This window comes from Phyllobates terribilis, unplaced genomic scaffold (genome assembly GCF_046119375.1).
Source record: "Phyllobates terribilis strain yellow unplaced genomic scaffold, ASM4611937v1 Scaffold_6__1_contigs__length_29720123, whole genome shotgun sequence".
Classification (NCBI taxonomy): Eukaryota; Metazoa; Chordata; class Amphibia; order Anura; family Dendrobatidae; genus Phyllobates; species Phyllobates terribilis.
In genome coordinates this window covers 1774434-1790388 of record NW_027362766.1, presented here as the reverse complement: position 1 = coordinate 1790388, position 15955 = coordinate 1774434, and the positions used below count along the sequence as shown (strand labels likewise).

Sequence of the window (15955 nt, the reverse complement as noted above, 5' to 3'; positions counted from 1 at the left end):
AGGAGGAACGTTTTGCTACATCACTCTCCTCTGTGTGGTGGGGGGTCCTGAGTAATTTAAAGATCATGGGAGACAGATACAAACGTATGGCTGACAAAAAACGCTTGCCAGGTCCAGACCTGAATGTGAATGACTTTGGTTGTCTACCAGGAATATCAAGTTGAAGGTCTCTTCTTGGAAGCCAGGACCTAGATTTATTGGTCCCTACAAAATAACCGCTGTCATTAACCCAGCAGCGTTTCATCTTGAGCTTCCTCAGGCCCTTAAGGTCCACAACGTTTTCCACAGGTCCTTACTCAAGAAATATGTGGAACCTCTTAAGCCCTCATCCCTACCGCCGCCTCAAGTAATGGTTGATGTTAATCTTTAGTTTCAGATTTCGAGGATTGTAGATTCTTGTCTTCAATGTCATTCTCTACAATACTTGGTGCACTGGAAAGGCTATGGTCCACATGAGAAGATGTGGGTTTCGCATCAGAAGTGAATGCTCCCAGGTTGGTTCGTTCATTCCACACCTCTTATCCTGAGAAACCTGGTTCTGAGTGTTCAGAGGCCACTCATAGAGGGGAGGGGGGGGTACGGTCACGGGTGTGTCAGAAGTGACAGTCGTCCTTCAGTTGGTTGCAGAGGATCTCTTTGTTTGGCATTACAGAAGCCTTCATAGCTGTCTCACTCTAGGACCCAGCGGCTACTTCCCTCCGGCTAATTGACACCCAGGTCTGAGTGTTTAAATACTTCCTGTTTGCTATAGGGAGGTGCTGGTGATATTCACATGTTCCCTTGTGAAGGCTTGGAGCTGTTGCAGTCTGCTTACTTCCTCTTTGGTGCTAAGAGGCTGTGTGTGTAATCTCTCTGAAGTTGACTCAAGCTAAGTTACTTCCCCCGTGTTTGTCTCCCCTTGCTGTCTTTAGTGGTTAGTGGGGACTGCCTAGCGCTCATCCCCCTCCTTCCCTAGCTAGGGCAAAGTTCTAGGGAAATACAGGGTTTAGGTTCTTGTGCAGCGATTGGTGAGGAACCTATATAGGGACGATAGGGGAGACAGGGTGATATCAGATCAGCTTAGGAGGTCTCCACTCCCCCTTTCCCTAGTGTCTGGGCTCCCTTCCCCTCTTCCCTTCGTGTTGCACTTTGTCTTTTCTAAACTGTGTGTGACACCTTGACAGGAAAGGGAGCCCGCCCAGATACTTGTATCAAAATGATGTATTACAAAAAATCAGACCTCATATACATATATATATATATATATATATATATATACTGCTCAAAAAAATAAAGAGAACACTTAAACAACACAATATAACTCCAAGTCAATAACACTTCTGTGAAATCTACCTGTCCAGTTATGAAGCAACACTGATTGTGAATCAATGTCTCCTGCTGTTGTGCAAATGGAACAGACAACAGGTAGAAATGATCGGCAATTAGCAAGATACCCCCTATAAAGGAGCGGTTCTGCAGGTGGTGACCACAGACCATTTCTCTGTTCTCATCCTTTTTGGCTGTTGTTTTGGTCACTTTTTCATTTTGGCATTGCTCTCACCCCTAGAGGTACATGAGGCGGTGTCTACAGTACAACCCACAGAAGTTGCTCAGGTAGTGCAGCTCATCCAGGATGGCACATCAATGCGAGCTGTGGCAAGAAGGTTTGCTGTGTCTGTCAGCGTAGTGTCCAGAGGCTGGAGGCGCTACCAGGAGACAGGCCAGTACACCAGGAGACGTGGAGGGGGCAGTAGGAGGGCAACAACCCAGCAGCAGGACCGCTACCTCCACCTTTGTGCAAGGAGGAACAGGAAGACACTGCCAGAGCCCTGCAAAATGACCTCCAGCAGGCCACAAATGTGCATGTGTCTGCACAAACAGTTAGAAACCGACTCCATGAGGGTGGTATGAGGGCCCGACGTCCACAGATGGGGGTTGTGCTCACAGCCCAACACCGTGCAGGACGCTTGGCATTTGCCACAGAACACCAGGATTGGCAAAGTGGCCACTGGCGCCCTGTGCTCTTCACAGATGAAAGCAGGTTCACACTGAGCACATGTGACAGACGTGACAGAGTCTGGAGACGCCGTGGAGAGCGATCTGCTGCCTGCAACATCCTTCAGCATGACCGGTTTGGCAGTGGGTCAGTAATGGTGTGGGGTGGCATTTCTTTAGAGGGCCGCACAGCCCTCCATGTGCTCGCCAGAGGTAGCCTGACTGCCATTAGGTACCGAGATGAGATCCTCAGACCCCTTGTGAGACCATATGCTGGTGCGGTTGGCCCTGGGGTCCTCCTAATGCAGGACAATGCCAGACCTCATGTGGCTGGAGTGTGTCAGCAGTTCCTGCAAGATGAAGGCATTGAAGCTATGGACTGGCCACCCGTTCCCCAGACCTGAATCCGATTGAGCACATCTGGGACATCATGTCTCGCTCCATCCACCGTCACATTGCACCACAGACTGTCCAGGAGTTGGCGGATGCTTTAGTCCAGGTCTGGGAGGAGATCCCACAGGAGACCATCCGCAACCTCATCAGGAGCATGCCCAGGCATTGTAGGGAGGTCATACAGGCACGTGGAGGCCACACACAATACTCAGCCTCATCAGGAGCATGCCCAGGCGTTGTAGGGAGGTCATACAGGCACGTGGAAGCCACACACAATACTGAGCCTCATCAGGAGCATGCCCAGGCATTGTAGGGAGGTCATACAGGCACGTGGAGGCCACACACAATACTCAGCCTCATCAGGAGCATGCCCAGGCGTTGTAGGGAGGTCATACAGGCACGTGGAGGCCACACACAATACTCAGTCTCATAGGGAGCATGCCCAGGCGTTGTAGGGAGGTCATACAGGCACGTGGAGGCCACACACAATACTCAGCCTCATCAGGAGCATGCCCAGGCGTTGTAGGGAGGTCATACAGGCACGTGGAGGCCACACACAATACTCAGCCTCATCAGGTGCATGCCCAGGCGTTGTAGGGAGGTCATACAGGCACGTGGAGGCCACACACAATACTCAGCCTCAGCAGGAGCATGCCCAGGCGTTGTAGGGAGGTCATACAGGCACGTGGAGGCCACACACAATACTCAGCCTCATCAGGTGCATGCCCAGGCGTTGTAGGGAGGTCATACAGGCACGTGGAGGCCACACACAATACTCACCCTCATCAGGAGCATGCCCAGGCGTTGTAGGGAGGTCATACAGGCACGTGGAGGCCACACACAATACTCAGCCTCATCAGGAGCATGCCCAGGCATTGTAGGGAGGTCATACAGGCACGTGGAGGCCACACACAATACTCAGCCTCATTGTGACTTGTTTTAAGGACATTGCATCAAAGATGGATCAGCCTGTAGTGGGTTTTTCCACTTTAATTTTGGGGGTGACTCCAAATCCAGGCCTCTATTGGTTAATAAATGTGATTTCCATTGATGATTTTTGTGTGATTTTGTTGTCAGCACATTCAACTTTGTACAGAACTACAGTGTCCATTTTAGGACATGATCAGATATCAAAATCAAACATCCGAATGATGAGGCTAAATACCCTGTTTGAGAACTGATTTTGATAAGTGATTCTGACAAACGATGTTTGCTGATGGGATTTGAACCCAAAATTCTGTGTCCCAAAACCAGTACACTAATCACTAAGCTATAAACTCAGCTGTAAAAACCTTGGAGTTCTATTTGATTATATGATTTTCAGTGCAAACTTGTCTAAAACTTATTGGGACTTATGCACAGACTGCAAGCAAGCCAAATTCAAATGATGTGTGATTTTGATGTGTGAGTCTGATGTGTGACTTTCTTCAAACATCAGATTCAGAATCACAATGACTTTTTTAGTATTTTCATGGTTGATCTCATAAGACAAGAAAAGCAGCCAGTTGGTATCATTTGACTGGGTAGCTCAATGGTAAGGCATCAGCCTCTGAAACTATAGTGGTAGAGTTCAAATCCTCATAGTCATATTTAAAAGAAAAAAAACATTTTTCTATTTAGCACACAACCTACAGGGGTGTTTTACTTTTAATGTCTGACACTCTGATTGTCATCCTGACATGTTAAGAGTTTCAGACACGCTGTCTATTTCCATGGTAAATTACATAGTCAAAGTAAATTGGGAGGCAATAATTTACTAAATATCTATTTCCAAGTGACTATATATTTGCATAATTTCTTAAAGGGGTCTAATGATAAAATGTCTTTATTGTAAATTTTTATTTCCATCCACCCAAGTACTGGCTGCAAACTCCCAATTTACTTTGGCTATGTAATTTACCATGCAAATATCCAGCGCGTCTGAAACTCTTAACACATCAGGATGACAATCAGAGCGTCAGATATAGATATTAAAAGTAAAACACCCCTGTAGTTTGTGTGATAAATAGGCATAATAATAAAAAAAAAACAAAAAAACTTATTTCTATCAGAATTTAAACTCTACCACGGTAGTTTCAGAGGTTTTATGCCTTACCATTGTGCCATCCAGTCAAATGATACCAACTGGCCGCTTTTCTTGTCTTATGAGATCAACCATGAAAATACTCAGGGTGACTAAAAGTCATTATGATTCTGAATCTGATGTTTGAAGAAAGTCACACATCAAAATCACACATCATTTGAATTTGGCTTGCTTGCAGTCTGTGCATAAGTCCCAATGAGTTTTAGACAAGTTTGCACTGAAAATCATATAATCAAATAGAACTCCAAGGCTTTTACAACTAAGTTTATAGCTTAGTGGTTAGTGCACTGGTTTTGGGATGCAGAATTTTGGGTTCAAGTCCCATCAGCGAACAGTTAATTTTTTTTTTTTTATTATTATTACAGGTGTAAAAGTCACTCGTCAGAATCACTCGTCAGAATCAGTTCTCAGACAGGGTCTTTAGCCTCAAACTGACATCATTCTGATGTTTGACTTTGATATCTGATCATGTCCTAAAATGGACACTGTACAGAACAAAGTATTCAATGAGAAGATTTCATCCATTCAGATCTAGGAGGGGGGATTTCAGGGGTCCCTTTAGTTTTTGAGCAGTGTATATATATATATATATATATATATATATATATATATATATATATATATATATATATATATAATGTCTTGTTTTGAGGGATCAATCAGGCTATTTTGTGTAAACAATTAAACCAGAAAAGAAGATGGTAGTTCCCATGTTACCCCCTCAGCTAGAGTTTCAAAAACCAATCAACTCCCTCCCCATCGGTTCATATATGATGTAGTGAATAAAACAGACATGTCATAGATATGAATAGATATTACTGCTCCTAATATAAGTGCTAAAACCTGTATGCAACGCAACGCGTTTCTCCTCTCCATGAGCTTCATCAGGAGTAATAGACCAATGGCTAGAAGCGATGCTCTGCACAGATTGATGTTCTCGGCTGAATCATGTCACCGGTATGTTTGGGGTCGGTATCTGTGGATGACAGAAAGGACAATCTCCTAATTCTCTACCTCTTTGTTTTCGTGCTTCTCCTTTCCCTCCGTTTGCAGAACTTGCAAGTACCAACAATTAGCGATTATAAAGTGTGAGGGTGACGGGACCTCACATCTAGCACCAGCTCTAAGCGCGACCGGGACATGGCCCCGTAATTCTGATATACAGGTGGTCGATGCCCCCCAAGAGGTACGACGCATGACGGTCGGTGCCCCCCAGGAGGTACGACACATAACGGTCGGTGCCCCCCAGGAGGTACGACACATGACGGTCGGTGCCCCCCTGGAGGTATGATACATGACGGTCGGTGCCCCCCAGGAGGTATGATACATGACGGTCGGTGCCCCCCTGGAGGTATGATACATGATGGTCGGTGCCCCCAGGAGGTATGATACATGATGGTCGGTGCCCCCAGGAGGTATGATACATGATGGTCGGTGCCCCCAGGAGGTATGATACATGACGGTCGGTGCCCCCCAGGAGGTATGATACATGACGGTCGGTGCCCCCCTGGAGGTATGATACATGACGGTCGGTGCCCCCCCCCCCCGGAGGTATGATACATGATGGTCGGTGCCCCCCCCGGAGGTATGATACATGACGGTCGGTGCCCCCCCCCCCCCGGAGGTATGATACATGACGGTCGGTGCCCCCCAGGAGGTATGATACATGATGGTCGGTGCCCCCAGGAGGTATGATACAGGATGGTCGGTGCCCCCAGGAGGAATGATACATGACGGTCGGTGCCCCCCAGGAGGGATGATACAGGACGGTCGGTGACCCCTGGAGGTACGACACATGACGGTCGGTGCCCCCCTGGAGGTATGATACATGACGGTCGGTGCCCCCCAGGAGGTATGATACATGACGGTCGGTGCCCCCCTGGAGGTATGATACATGATGGTCGGTGCCCCCAGGAGGTATGATACATGATGGTCGGTGCCCCCAGGAGGTATGATACATGACGGTCGGTGCCCCCCAGGAGGTATGATACATGACAGTCGGTGCCCCCCAGGAGGGATGATACAGGACGGTCGGTGACCCCTGGAGGTATGATACAGGATGGTCGGTGCCCCCCAGGAGGTATGATACAGGACGGTCGGTGCCCCCCAGGAGGTATGATACAGGATGGTCGGTGCCCCCCAGGAGGTATGATACAGGACGGTCGGTGCCCCCCAGGAGGTATGATACATGATGGTTGGTGCCCCCCAGGAGGTATGATACATGACGGTCGGTGCCCCCCTGGAGGTATGATACATGACGGTCGGTGCCCCCCCCCCCGGAGGTATGATACATGATGGTCGGTGCCCCCCCCGGAGGTATGATACATGACGGTCGGTGCCCCCCCCCCCCCCGGAGGTATGATACATGACGGTTGGTGCCCCCCAGGAGGTATGATACATGATGGTCGGTGCCCCCAGGAGGTATGATACAGGATGGTCGGTGCCCCCAGGAGGAATGATACATGACGGTCGGTGCCCCCCAGGAGGGATGATACAGGACGGTCGGTGACCCCAGGAGGTATGATACAGGATGGTCGGTGCCCCCCAGGAGGTATGATACAGGACGGTCGGTGCCCCCCAGGAGGTATGATACAGGATGGTCGGTGCCCCCCAGGAGGTATGATACAGGACGGTCGGTGCCCCCCAGGAGGTATGATACATGATGGTCGGTGCCCCCCAGGAGGTATGATACATGACGGTTGGTGCCCCCCAGGAGGTATGATACAGGACGGTCGGTGCCCCCCAGGAGGTATGATACATGATGGTTGGTGCCCCCCAGGAGGTATGATACATGACGGTCGGTGCCCCCCAGGAGGTATGATACAGGACGGTCGGTGCCCCCCAGGAGGTATGATACACGACGGTTGGTGCCCCCAGGAGGAATGATACATGACGGTTGGTGCCCCCCAGGAGGTATGATACACGACGGTCGGTGCCCCCCAGGAGGTATGATACAGGACGGTCGGTGCCCCCCAGGAGGTATGATACAGGACGGTCGGTGCCCCCCAGGAGGTATGATACATGATGGTTGGTGCCCCCCAGGAGGTATGATACATGACGGTCGGTGCCCCCCAGGAGGTATGATACAGGACGGTCGGTGCCCCCCAGGAGGTATGATACACGACGGTTGGTGCCCCCAGGAGGAATGATACATGACGGTTGGTGCCCCCCAGGAGGTATGATACACGACGGTTGGTGCCACGCCGGCCTTGTGCCAACCTGACAGCACAATGTGCAGTTGTGTTCAATCGGGTGGAACGCATAACTACATATTTCCGGCCATGCGCTGGAGGTGGAACGCGTGATTACATGCGACCACCTAGGAGTTACTCACCTAATATACCGAGAGTAATGAGCCAGACCCCCACAGGGACTACGTCTATCCTTCCACTCTCTCCCATGTCGGCTATGCAGTGACACATAGGTATCGGAGGTCTCATCTAATGGTGTTATTTTTTCTCTACCGCCCAACCAATACTTCGGTGACATAGGTTGTGCCCCTGCAGTTTTGTCAGTAGGGCCCAGTAGGGCAAGAAGGGACAGCCGCCAGGGAGCTGGGGCGCCGCCGGTCTCTAGGGTGCCAGCCTCCGCAGACAGCAGGAGCGAGGGGTAGGTTTTTAGGGACAGGATTAAGTCTATCGCGTTTGTTCTCTCTTGGGCGTTTAGTTCTTTTCTTAATTGTATTTTAATAACTTTATTGAAAGTTAGATTTTATTATATCTGGGTAAACGTACTGTAAAAACGGTGATTCTCCTTGTGTGACCCTGGCCTTAAAGTAAGAAACCCCATAATGGTCACCGAAATAACCTGAAACTGACAAAAGTCATTTTCAAAGTAAATTTACTGAATAACGAGCGAGTCAGACATTGCTGATGAATTAGGATACGGCCCCATAGACCTTACGCTTCTGAATACAAGTACATCCAGACCTGACCTTTTACCAGGTTTGTCTATACTTTTCTTTCTAGTCTCCTGAGAACGCTCTCCCCAGCTTTCTGTGCTCCGTGCTCAGTCTGGACCACACCGTGATAACAAACAGCACAGTGACTACTTTTCAGCCTGTAAATAGGCACTGGCTGATTAGAAGTCTGTAGACCCCTGGAGATGCTGAATACAGGACGCACCTTAGATTAGCATGTCCCTATGATCACATCATTTTTGTCCAGGGCATTTTAATTAAATGTCTGATTCTCATTAGTTGTTTTCTGTAAATTTACATTGAAAATTACTTTTTGTCAGCTTTACGTTATCTTAGTGATCATTTTGAGTTTTTCTTACGTTAACAGAAGGCACCAACAACTTTGTCCATGTGTGTGGCGTCCCTCTCTACAGCCATAGGCATTCATATAGCTGCTTGGGATCTGACTCCATCACAATTCCCACACCCCAGAGAAGGAATTTTACAAGATTTTGGAGGTGCTGATGACAATTTTTGCCCCTTAGTTCAGACACTTATCAGTTGTACATTACTTTCTGTGCCACCAGCCCAGTAATCTCCCCGTTAGGTCTGGTGCCCCTGATGACCACCACCAGAAAGACTCAGAAAATAAGCCTTTCCTAGTTTACCCCAAATATGGCGACTAGCCGCACACAGCCTTGACCTCTCCCCCCAACTGTCTTTTTATGGATCCTGTGCACAGTCATAGGGAGCAGAAAAGGGCTTCCCCAAACTGTCCCCACAAAGCTGAAAGCTACAACTGCCCACAATATCTTGTGCTGAATCATTAGGGTTTAATGAGCTGAGGCAGAGTCTCGCGAAGCGGTGGTGACTTGTCTACAGCAAGCCCCCGCTCTGTAACGTCACGGGGTTGACTTCCTGCAGCTCCTTCCACTTCTCAATAATATCACTCACAGGTGATGGGGGACCGTTCAGAAGGAAGAAATGTCATGGACAGACTTGTCCCACCAGTGGCTCGTATCGCGGGACGGCACTGGCAGCAGTGAGCTCTTTACCACCAGCCGCTCGGTCACGGCGAGAGACCGGAGGTTCTACACCGGGGGCAACGGGACTGGATGAAAAATCAGGACTCTATGATGGAAAGGATTGGGACGCACAGCTTGGTGGACATGTTGGCGGAGATTTACGTCTGCGGCTATGTTCGGCATGCGTTACTTTCTACAGTCCCATTTTCTTAATGCACCCTGAAAACCAACTCTCCTACTGGCGTGTACGGGCTGTCCTCAGGATTGGAGAAGGTTGTTCCTGTACCAGAGATGGAGAATTGGTATACGGATCGTGGCACAATAAAGTCCAACTGCTGATCTCTGGTTCATGATCAGGATGGGGGTTGGGGCACATGTGAAGGGTCTGTGGGAAATTCTCTTTTAGGCCAGTGTGATCACCCTCAGGTATGTAGAGCTATCCCTCAGACCCGTCTCAGTTCCTCATGGCCGTCCACAAGCCCCTGTCCCCCGCAGGCGTCTGTTTAGCCCTTCAGACAGTCGGTGGCTTCTGGCAATATGGTGTCAGGACATGGTGCCATGCTTTGCTGATGGCTTCGTTTCCTCTGGCTTGTCATCATCCTCTCCCGGATGTCTGCACTATGATGGGCGTGGGCTCAGGTGGTGGTCTACATATTTGGTGTCAGCCATGGACGCCGTGAAACAATCACATCTGTACCAAACACTGAATACTGAGCGAAGGGGCAAATCATGAGGCAGAATGGTGTCAAGTGTGTGGACATCACCTCCCCACTACCCTGGGCCGGGCACTAGAGCAGAGCCCTGCTGGTGCCCAAGGCACGCTGAAGCTCATGCTGTAGACAATCCAGACAATCTCCTTCCATATGAGTAACGGAGAACGTGACCCCCAAACATCACAAGGCGGTGGGGAGCAGAGCAGAAGCTGTCAATGTCAGGAGCTCCGAGCAGGCAGGAGTGGACGACGGTCAATGACAGGCAGAAGAGGCGGCAAGGACTGTACAGCACAATTCAATCTAATAAAACAAGATAAGGACAGGTGGCAAAAGTGACGCCGGGCAGAGTGGGGGGCAACACAAGTACAAAAATTGACAAATATACATTTCTACATCTGGTCACACGAGTCTCCTCATGGTGTATTTACAGTGCACTGATGCACGGGCTGGCAATCTTGGTCCACTGTCCATGGGCCTGGTCTCCAAGGTGGGTCTTCAGCGGGTGACATTCTCAATAATGATCTCTACCCCATGATGGCGGAGCTGAGTGCGGAGATTCAGATTCTTGTTCTTGATATCTTCCACCTGCACAAGAAGGAGAAGGCCCAGTCACCAGGGTCTTATAGCCCGTCACCTCCTCAGGCCTTGAAACTCACCTGCTGCCTCAACAGCTCATTGTCCATCTGCAGCTGCTCGAGGTTCTGCAGCTCCTCGGACAGGCGTAAGTTCCCCTGGCGCAGCTCTTGGATGTAGTCACAGGCTTTAGACAAGATGCCGCCTTTACTCTAAAGAACAGGCAAGATGTGAGAGTTGGGAAATGGCACCAGAACCTACACGCCCCACTGTGCCCTCGCACCCAGCAGCCCACTCCTTCTCTGATAGAACAGGCCATATTGAGCGGGGGCAGCCTGCTCAGAGAGGTGGCCATGCACATCACAGTGGTGGAAACAAGCTAATGGCAGGGCCCAGGACCTACGTGCCAAGCTGTGCCCTCGCACCCAGCAGCCCACTCCTTCTCTGATAGAACAGGCCATATTGAGCGGGGGCAGCCTGCTCAGAGAGGTGGCCATGCACATCACAGTGGTGGAAACAAGCTAATGGCACCAGAACCTACGTGCCACGCTGTGCCCCCGCACCCAGCAGCCCACTCCTTCTCTGATAAAACAGGCTATATTGAGCGGGGGCAGCCTGCTCAGAGAGGTGGCCATGCACATCAGACTGGTGGAAACAAGCTAATGGCAGGGCCCAGGACCTTCCCCTCCACTGCTGTGGAAGCAGGCCGCTCGCAGCTCCGCACCTGGCCGGACTTCGTACTCTCCATGGAGCAGTCGGGGATGATCTTGGACAGCTGAACAATCCAGTTGTTGATCTTGTCCCGACGCCGGCGCTCCACTGTGAAGAGACAGGCGCCATTATGCTGGAGCTGGTAGTGAGCACAGCGTCCTCCAGCTGAGGGGCAGAGCATTACAGGGCCTCACCTTCATTGTGCTGAGCTCTCCTCTTCTCATCACGTGTGGGGCGAGGGCCATCAGATTTCCTAGACAGAGGACAGACATGCGTGACCTCTTCAGTTACAACTTTCATGTTTATGATCTTCACAATGACCGATACTCACGGAGAGTAGGGGTGAGTCCGGGGGGCGATGGACCGCTGAGCTCCCCCCTGGAGAACATCTTGAGGAGACATCATAACAAAGAATTGCCCTGTGAGGAGGAAGCAGAGATCAGCTTGTGTCCAGGAGCACAGATGATGGCCGTAATCAGGTCTTACCCGCACCGGTGGACGCGGTCTGACCCAGCAGGGTCTCATTGTTCTGTGTGGTGACCACAGCAGTTGTTGCGGTGGCACCTGCTCCAACCGACGTACTGGTGTCTGCCACTGCTGCGGTGGGAAAATAGGTGTAGTGGGTCTCTGTGGCGGTGTCGCTCTCCCCAGCATCCTCACTGGTGAACGCGCCTTGGATGACGGCCTGCAAGGTGCGAGAGACGGCGTTTCCTTCTAGTCCCACTCGCTGCACATGACGCATAGGAGAAGACCTCACCTGAGTCATTGACTGCGCCGCCGGGAACCCACTGATGGCACCTGTGCCCTCCGTCTGTCCATCCAACTGGCCCTCCGCCACCTGGATGACCCTGTACATGACCTGGAGAGGACAAGGCCACAACAGGCTACAACCAGGGCAGAAAGTCTGCCGCAGCCCCAAAAAGAACCAGCGCTGGGAGGAGCCTTATAAGCCCGCAGCCCCTAAAAGAACCAGCGCTGGGAGGAGCCTTATAAGCCTGCAGCCCCCAGCCCAGGCCGACAGCCCCCAAAAGAGTTAGCGCTGGGAGGAGCCTTATAAGCCCGCAGTCCCCAAAGGAACCAGCGCTGGGAGGAGCCTTATAAGCCCGCAGCCCCGGCCGACAGCCCTCAAAAGAACCAGCGCTGGGAGGAGCCTTATAAGCCCGCAGCCCCCAGCCCCAGCCGACAGCCCCCAAAAGAACAAGCGCTGGGAGGAGCCTTATAAGCCAGCAGCCCCCAAAAGAACCAGCGCTGGGAGGAGCCTTATAAGCCTGCAGCCCCCAAAAGAACCAGCGCTGGGAGGAGCCTTATAAGCCCGCAGCCCCCAAAAGAACCAGCGCTGGGAGGAGCCTTATAAGCCCGCAGCCCGTAAACGAACCAGCGCTGGGAGGAGCCTTATAAGCCCGTAGCCCCCAAAAGAACCAGCGCTGGGAGGAGCCTTATAAGCCCGCAGCCCTGGCCGACAGCCCCCAAAAGAACCAGCGCTGGGAGGAGCCTTATAAGCCCGCAGCCCCCAGCCCCGGCCGACAGCCCCCAAAAGAACAAGCGCTGGGAGGAGCCTTATAAGCCAGCAGCCCCCAAAAGAACCAGCGCTGGGAGAAGCCTTATAAGCCCGCAGCCCCCAAAAGAGCCAGCGCTGGGAGAAGCCTTATAAGCCCGCAGCCCCGACCGACAGCCCCCAAAAGAACTAGCCCGCAGCCCCGACCGACAGCCCCCAGCCCTACTCCTAGTCTCCATAGCGCCCCTCCCCCCCCCTCGATATCTGGCCGATTATTACAGCACCTCCACCCCTCAATATCTGGCCGTGCATTACAGCGCCCCCCCCTCGATATCTGGCCGTGCATTACAGCGCCCCCCGATATCTGGCCTTGTATTAAAGCGCCCCCCCCCCCCCTTGATATCTGGCCGTGTATTACAGCGCCCCCCCGATATCTGGCCAAGTATTAAAGCGCCCCTCCCCCTATATCTGGACATGTATTACAGTGCCCCCCCCCCCCTCGATATCTGGCCGTGCATTACAGCGTTCCCCCCCAATATCTGGCCTTGTATTACAGCGCACCCCCATCGATATCTGGCCGTGCATTACAGCGTTCCCCCCGATATCTGGCCGTGCATTACAGCGTTCCCCCCGATATCTGGCCGTGCATTACAGCGCGCCCCCCCCCTCGATATCTGGTCATGTATTACAGCGCCCTCCCCTCGATATCTGGCCTTGCATTACAGCGCCCTCCCCTCGATATCTGGCCTTGCATTACAGCGCCCCCCCTCGATATCTGGCCGTGTATTACAGCGCCCTCCCCTCGATATCTGGTCGTGTATTACAGCGCCCCCCCCCTCGATATCTGGTCGTGTATTACAGCGCCCCCCCCCTCGATATCTGGCCGTGCATTACAGCGCCCCCCTCTCGATATCTGGCCGTGCATTACAGCGCCCCCCTCTCGATATCTGGCTGTGCATTACAGGGCCCCCCCCTCCCCCCGATATATGGCCGTGTATTACAGTGCCGCCCCCTCGATATCTGGCCATGTATTACAGCGCCCCCCCCCCTCGATATCTGGCCATGCATTACAGCGCCCCCCCCCCCTCGATATCTGGCCATGCATTACAGCGCCCCCCCCCCCACCCCCGATATCTGGCCGTGCATTACAGAGCCCTCCCTCGATATATGGCCGTGTATTACAGCGCCCCCACCCCCGATATATGGCCGTGTATTACAGCGCCCCCCCACCCCCGATATCTGGCCGTGCATTACAGAGCCCCCCTCGATATATGGCCGTGCATTACAGCGCCCCCCCTCGATATATGGCCGTGTATTACAGAGCCCCCCCCCCCGATATATGGCCGTGTATTACAGCACCCCCCCACCCCCGATATCTGGCCGTGCATTACATCGCCCCCTCGATATCTGGCCGTGCATTACAACGCCGCCCCTAGATATATGGCCGTGCATTAGAGCACCCACCCCGATATATGGCCGTGCATTACAGGGCCCCCCTCCCCGATATCTGGCCGTGCATTACAGTGCCCCCTCGATATCTGGCCGTGCAATACAGTGCCCCCCCCCCCCCGATATCTGGCCGTGCATTACAACGCCGCCCCTAGATATATGGCCGTGCATTACAGCGCCCCCCCCCCCCCCAATATCTGGACGTGCATTACAACGCCGCCCCTAGATATATGGCCATGCATTACAGGGCCCCCCCTCCCCGATATCTGGCCGTGCATTACAGCGCCCCCTCGATATCTGGCCGTGCAATACAGTGCCCCCTCGATATCTGGCCGTGCAATACAGCGCCCCCCTCGATATCTGGCCGTGCAATACAGCGCCCCCCCCGATATCTGGCCGTGCATTACAACGCCGCCCCTAGATATATGGCTGTGCATTACAGCGCCCCCCCCCCCAATATCTGGCCGTGCATTACAACGCCGCCCCTAGATATATGGCCGTGCATTACAGCGCCGCCCCCCCCCCCCCCCCGATATCTGGCCGTGCATTACAGCGCGCGCCCCCCCCCCCCCCGATATCTGGCCGTGCATTACAGCGCCCCCTCCTCGATATCTGGCCGTGCATTACAGCGCCCCCCCCCCCCCCCGATATCTGGCCGTGCATTACAGCGCCCCCCCGATATCTGGCCGTGCATTACAGCGCCCCCCCGATATCTGGCCGTGCATTACAGCGCCCCACCCCCCCATATCTGGCCGTGCATTACAGCGCCCTCCCCCCCTCATATCTGGCCGTGCATTACAGCGCCCCCCCCCCTCATATCTGGCCGTGCATTACAGCGCTCCCCCCTCGATATCTGGCCGTATATTACAGCGCCCCCCCAGATATCTGGCAGTGTATTACAGCGCCCCCCCTCGATATATGGCCGTGTATTACAGCGCCCCCCCCTCGATATCTGGCCGTGTATTACAGTGCCCCCCCCCATATCTGGCCATGTATTACAGCGCCCCCCCCCCCACCCGATATCTGGCCATGTATTACAGCGCCCCCCCCCCACCCGATATCTGGCCGTGTATTACAGCGCTCCCCCCCTCGATATCTGGTCGTGTATTACAGCGCCCCCCCCTCGATATCTGGTCGTGTATTACAGCGCCCCCCCCTCGATATCTGGCCGTGTATTACAGCGCCCCCCCCCCCCCGATATCTGGCCGTGTATTACAGTGCTCCCCCCCTCGATATCTGGTCGTGTATTACAGCGCCCCCCCCTCGATATCTGGTCGTGTATTACAGCGCCCCCCCATATCTGGCAGTGTATTACAGCTCCCCCCTCGATATCTGGTCGTGTATTACAGCGCCCCCCCATATCTGGCAGTGTATTACAGCTCCCCCCTCGATATCTGGCCTTGCATTACAGCGCCCCACCCCCCCATATCTGGCCGTGTATTACAGCGCTCCCCCCAGATATCTGGCAGTGTATTACAGCGCCCCCCCCCCGATGTCTGGCCGTGTATTACAGCGCCCCCGATATTGGGCCTTTTATTTTAGCCCCCCCATCACCTACCTGTGTTCCTCCGCTGTCTGCCCGGAATACATACTTCACCCCCGGGTCTGAGAAGGTCGCGGCCGACTGGATACTAGCAATGG

The 15955-nt window shown here is 52.9% G+C and overlaps 1 protein-coding gene across 2 annotated transcripts; it reads right to left on the bottom strand.

Moving 5' to 3' along the window:
- Positions 1-10365: 10365 nt before the first annotated feature.
- Positions 10366-15949, bottom strand: USF1 (upstream transcription factor 1). 2 transcript variants are annotated; one of them, XM_073637245.1, is made up of 8 exons: positions 15873-15949; positions 12128-12229; positions 11857-12055; positions 11702-11789; positions 11565-11623; positions 11384-11478; positions 10743-10871; positions 10366-10671 (listed from the first exon to the last, which is right to left on the bottom strand). In XM_073637245.1, exons 2-8 carry the CDS (start codon positions 12224-12226, stop codon positions 10582-10584), a joined length of 759 nt encoding a protein of 252 aa, XP_073493346.1. In that variant the 5' UTR covers positions 12227-12229; positions 15873-15949; the 3' UTR covers positions 10366-10581. The 2 variants fall into 2 exon arrangements, with proteins under 2 accessions (XP_073493346.1, XP_073493348.1); XM_073637247.1 differs by having other exon boundaries at positions 11863-12055.
- Between the last annotated feature and the right edge of the window lie 6 nt (positions 15950-15955).

Bases quoted from the DNA above. Each gene is read 5' to 3' on its own strand.
- USF1 (XM_073637245.1), bottom strand. From the start codon at position 12,226: ATGTACAGGGTCATCCAGGTGGCGGAGGGCCAGTTGGATGGACAGACG. The intron at 11,624-11,701 runs GTGAGTATCGGT...TCCTCTGTCTAG, and splicing joins CGGACTCACCCCTACTCTCC to GAAATCTGATGGCCCTCGCC. The intron at 10,672-10,742 runs GTGAGTTTCAAG...CTTCTTGTGCAG, and splicing joins ATGAGCTGTTGAGGCAGCAG to GTGGAAGATATCAAGAACAA.